The 3,427-nt window shown below is 45.7% G+C and overlaps 1 protein-coding gene across 1 annotated transcript in view; it reads left to right on the top strand.

Moving 5' to 3' along the window:
• Window positions 1-3,427, top strand: part of TRPV6 (transient receptor potential cation channel subfamily V member 6) — a 79,303-nt gene that overhangs the window by 55,154 nt on the left and 20,722 nt on the right. The window contains exon 5 of the mRNA XM_019527692.1: window positions 3,024-3,122. Coding sequence (XP_019383237.1) covers window positions 3,024-3,122 — 99 coding nt within the window. The remainder of the gene's footprint in view (window positions 1-3,023; window positions 3,123-3,427) is intronic.

The raw sequence follows: 3,427 nt of genomic DNA, 5'->3' as shown, positions 1-3,427 counted from the left end.
CCCCTTCACACGCAAGACACCCCCAGTATCTAAACCACCAGCTTTTCTGCAACAGCCTCACCAGTGAACAAAGGCACACAACACAGAATCAGGCAGCATGCTGATGGTAATACAACCAAAGGGCACTGAAACACAAACAGAACTGAACTGCAAAGGGACAGATTGTTCAAGTCCCTTCCTCTTAGTGAGCAGTATCTTGTGACAGACATTCCTACTGCTTTCAGCAGGCCTGCCCATAGAGCAGTGATTCTCAGCCAGGGTAACACAGAGCCTTGTGGTGCCTTGAGATCCTTTTATGGGTGTGAAGTGGTGCCACACATGATTCACAGGGCAATCCCAGAGATTTCAAACAGGAATCAATAATGCCAAAACTATTCTGACCTGTTGTAGACCTTCTGAGTTCTTTGCAACAGGAGAAGTGCTCTTTTATTTTTCCATAGTCAAAAAAATAAGTGAAAGCTTAGAGCTGACATTTTCCAAGCAGTGCCTTAAATCTAATAAGGGGTGCTTGGAGTCTAAAAACATTGAAACCCACTGCCATAGAGAAAGACGACAGTCAGTGTCAGCAAGGTATTCTCAGTCTAGCCATGGAATAAAATGCAGAGGGCTCTGAGCTGATGATACTGTTCATTCAGCAAAAGCCTCCATCTAAAAGGATACGATCTGAAGCTGCCACAGAGTTTCACTCTTTCTGAAGTGCAGCGCTGAAGAAACCAGAGGACTTTGCCACAGTATGTGCGCAGCTTCATTTTTTCTTCAGCACACTGACTTGCCCATCCACTCTCTCATCCCTTCATCTCTCTAGCGTCCAGGTTTTATCATCTCATTGTCTCAAGAAGCCTGAACCACAGAAGGAAAGGAACTGTTAAAAAGAGTGCAGGGTGTCTAACAGAGACATTTTTTACAGTGAGGAAGTATAAGTGAAATAAGAGGACACAATCCATAAGTTCAAGGACCTCAGGCTGTGAAGTATTTCTCCCAGAAGATTAACAGAAATCTTTAAGTAGGGGTCATTCAAACCTAGAAAGAGAGAAAGTGCTGGAGGGCAATAAAGAGGTGGAGCAGAAGTGTTTGCAGTGTACTTGGTGACAAGTGAGGCTGTTCCTTAACACAGGAGACTGGTTTGTCTCATGCACCAAGCTCACCCTTGCAATATTACAAATCCTCCTGCTAGTAGCAAGATAGGCAGACATAAGAGGTCCCTAACTGAAAACCTACAAATCCAGCAAAGTTGCAGGCCAGCAGGGCTTTCTCTTCCCTAGCTATTCAGCTGAATTACCCTTGCAGGGCAGGGAGTCCTCTGCACCACAGATTGGGCTAGACTGAAACAGGACTTTCCCACTGTTTAATCCCACAACCTATTTCTCCAGTGGTATTTCTGGCACTCAGTGCATGTAGCTCAGAGTTGCGTGGTTTTCTCCAGTAGCACTCTATTGCTTTATGGCAGCAGATTCCCTGGCCCACTCTGTTCTTGGGAGGCTTTAAGCTTCTGTTTCTGGTGGTAACTAAACCATGTCAGAGGGAAATTTACTATCCTTTTTTTAATGAGCCTTCATTAATTTCAGTTTAGGAGAATTTGAAAAATCCTGGAAAGACGTGTGTGCATGTCTGTGTGTATGCACGTGTCTGTCTGTGTCTGCATCCATGGGCACAGAGGACAGGTGCATAGAATTCCCCTCTCCTAATCCACTTTTTCTCCTGTTAGAGTTCAAATCCCCTCCCATAGAAACTTGGCATCCTTGAACTTGCCAAGTTCAAGTGAGGGTATTTAATATTCTCTTGAAAATCTGCTGCTGGGCCATTGTTTAATCGCCGATTGGGAAAAGCAAGAGAGCTTCAGAAAGAAGGGCACTAATCTCTTCCTGTGATTGGTTTAAAAGAGAGAGATTTAGCTAGAGATTTTTCTAACAAAATCCACTGGTCCTGATCCTTCCCTCACTGGTGCTGCCGTCAATAGAAATTGGAGCTGTCAGCAAAGCAATTTTGTCCACTCAGGGTGAAAGTCACCCCCATGAATAGTGAATTGCAAAGCTGATTCACTCCTCTACATCCCACTTATGCTCTGCTTTGAGGTCTTAAGTGGTACTGAAGTGTTACACAGGTACTGTACTGTTTCTTTGCACAGAGTGAAGTTCCCTTTCCTTGAAACCTAAGCCTGCACATCTACAATTGTCATGTTTTTCCCTCTTAACTCCAAGCTGTCTCAATTAAGACCAACCTAAGCATTTCCTTTCCTTCCTGGGAGATTTCCCTTGTGGAACTTGTAAACAGTTAAGGCTTCTATTTTCTGCAGGTTCTCGCAATTGTGTGGTTCAAACCTAGCTGTTTTAATTTTTCCTCCTAATCAATTCTTCCCCGTCCCAAAAGGTGATGGGCAGACACTGGTTGTGCATTTGTTTTCTGAAGATGCAAGGGAAAATGGCCATGGGAGGGCCAGTATTAAACCCTAGCTCAGTCTGGTTTGTTTCTGCTACCATGCCCCTTGCTGTGACTCCATGGAGTCCCAGTTCTTCAGCCTCTAGCTCACGGCAACTGCCTCCTCCTGCTCTTCCTCCAACAGCCCCACTGTCTTCTCATTCATACCAGGATCCAGCTGCAAACTATATCGAGTTCCAGTGCTTCATGGATCTGCACCACTAAGCCTCAAAGTGCTTGCTACTTCCTGCATGACCCATCTAACCCAGCACCCTCCAGTTGGGTGACATTGATCTTCTCCATCTCCTGTCCCACTATTGGGGCAGGAGCCCTTCATTTGGGATCTTTTGCTTTAGGTGAAACTTCCATCCATCTCCTTGTGTCACCTGCTGTTCCTTTCCCCTCACCCTGGCAGAGCTTCTTGATTTCTTTTTTTCCCTTCCCTTTGGGGTAGTTCTACAAAGCACTTTTGGATGCAGTGGGTAGAGGAATTTCAAAGCACACTGCTCTTGGGGGTGGAGGAAAGAGTGCCTTTGCTTGGGATTGTTGTTGCCTCCTCTCCCAACTCTTGGGCTTAACTTTCTGCACTCTGTTTCCTTGCTCTTCAGGGGAGCATATTTTATCCTTTGCTGCCTGTGGAGGGAGTGAGGAGATTGTGCGGTTGCTCATAGAAAATGGAGCGGACATCAGAGCACAAGATGCCCTGGGTAAGATGCCACTCTCAACGTGCTTTGAGAGCAAACTCTGAGTTCCCCTTTATGGGATTGTGCCTGAATATGGTAACCTTACACATGAGGCTGAGCAGGTCTGATGAAACACAGAAAGGGGAGACAGTAATAAGGCCATGAATATACTTACCAGACCTTTCCATAAAAGCATGGTCCAAGATAAGCCTTATGGGGATCTTGGGTGGTGAAGTGGGGCAGCATGGACTGTGCATGAGAGCCAGAATGAGGGCAAGCTGCAGGGTCTGCCTATGTCCAGCAGGCTTTTTAATGATTTCCCTTTATGT

This window comes from Gavialis gangeticus, unplaced genomic scaffold (assembly GCF_001723915.1).
Source record: "Gavialis gangeticus isolate Ggan-Ray unplaced genomic scaffold, GavGan_comp1, whole genome shotgun sequence".
Taxonomy (NCBI): domain Eukaryota; kingdom Metazoa; phylum Chordata; order Crocodylia; family Gavialidae; genus Gavialis; species Gavialis gangeticus.
The sequence above is the reverse complement of the archived record's forward strand: the minus strand, read 5'-3'. Positions and strand labels throughout refer to the sequence as shown.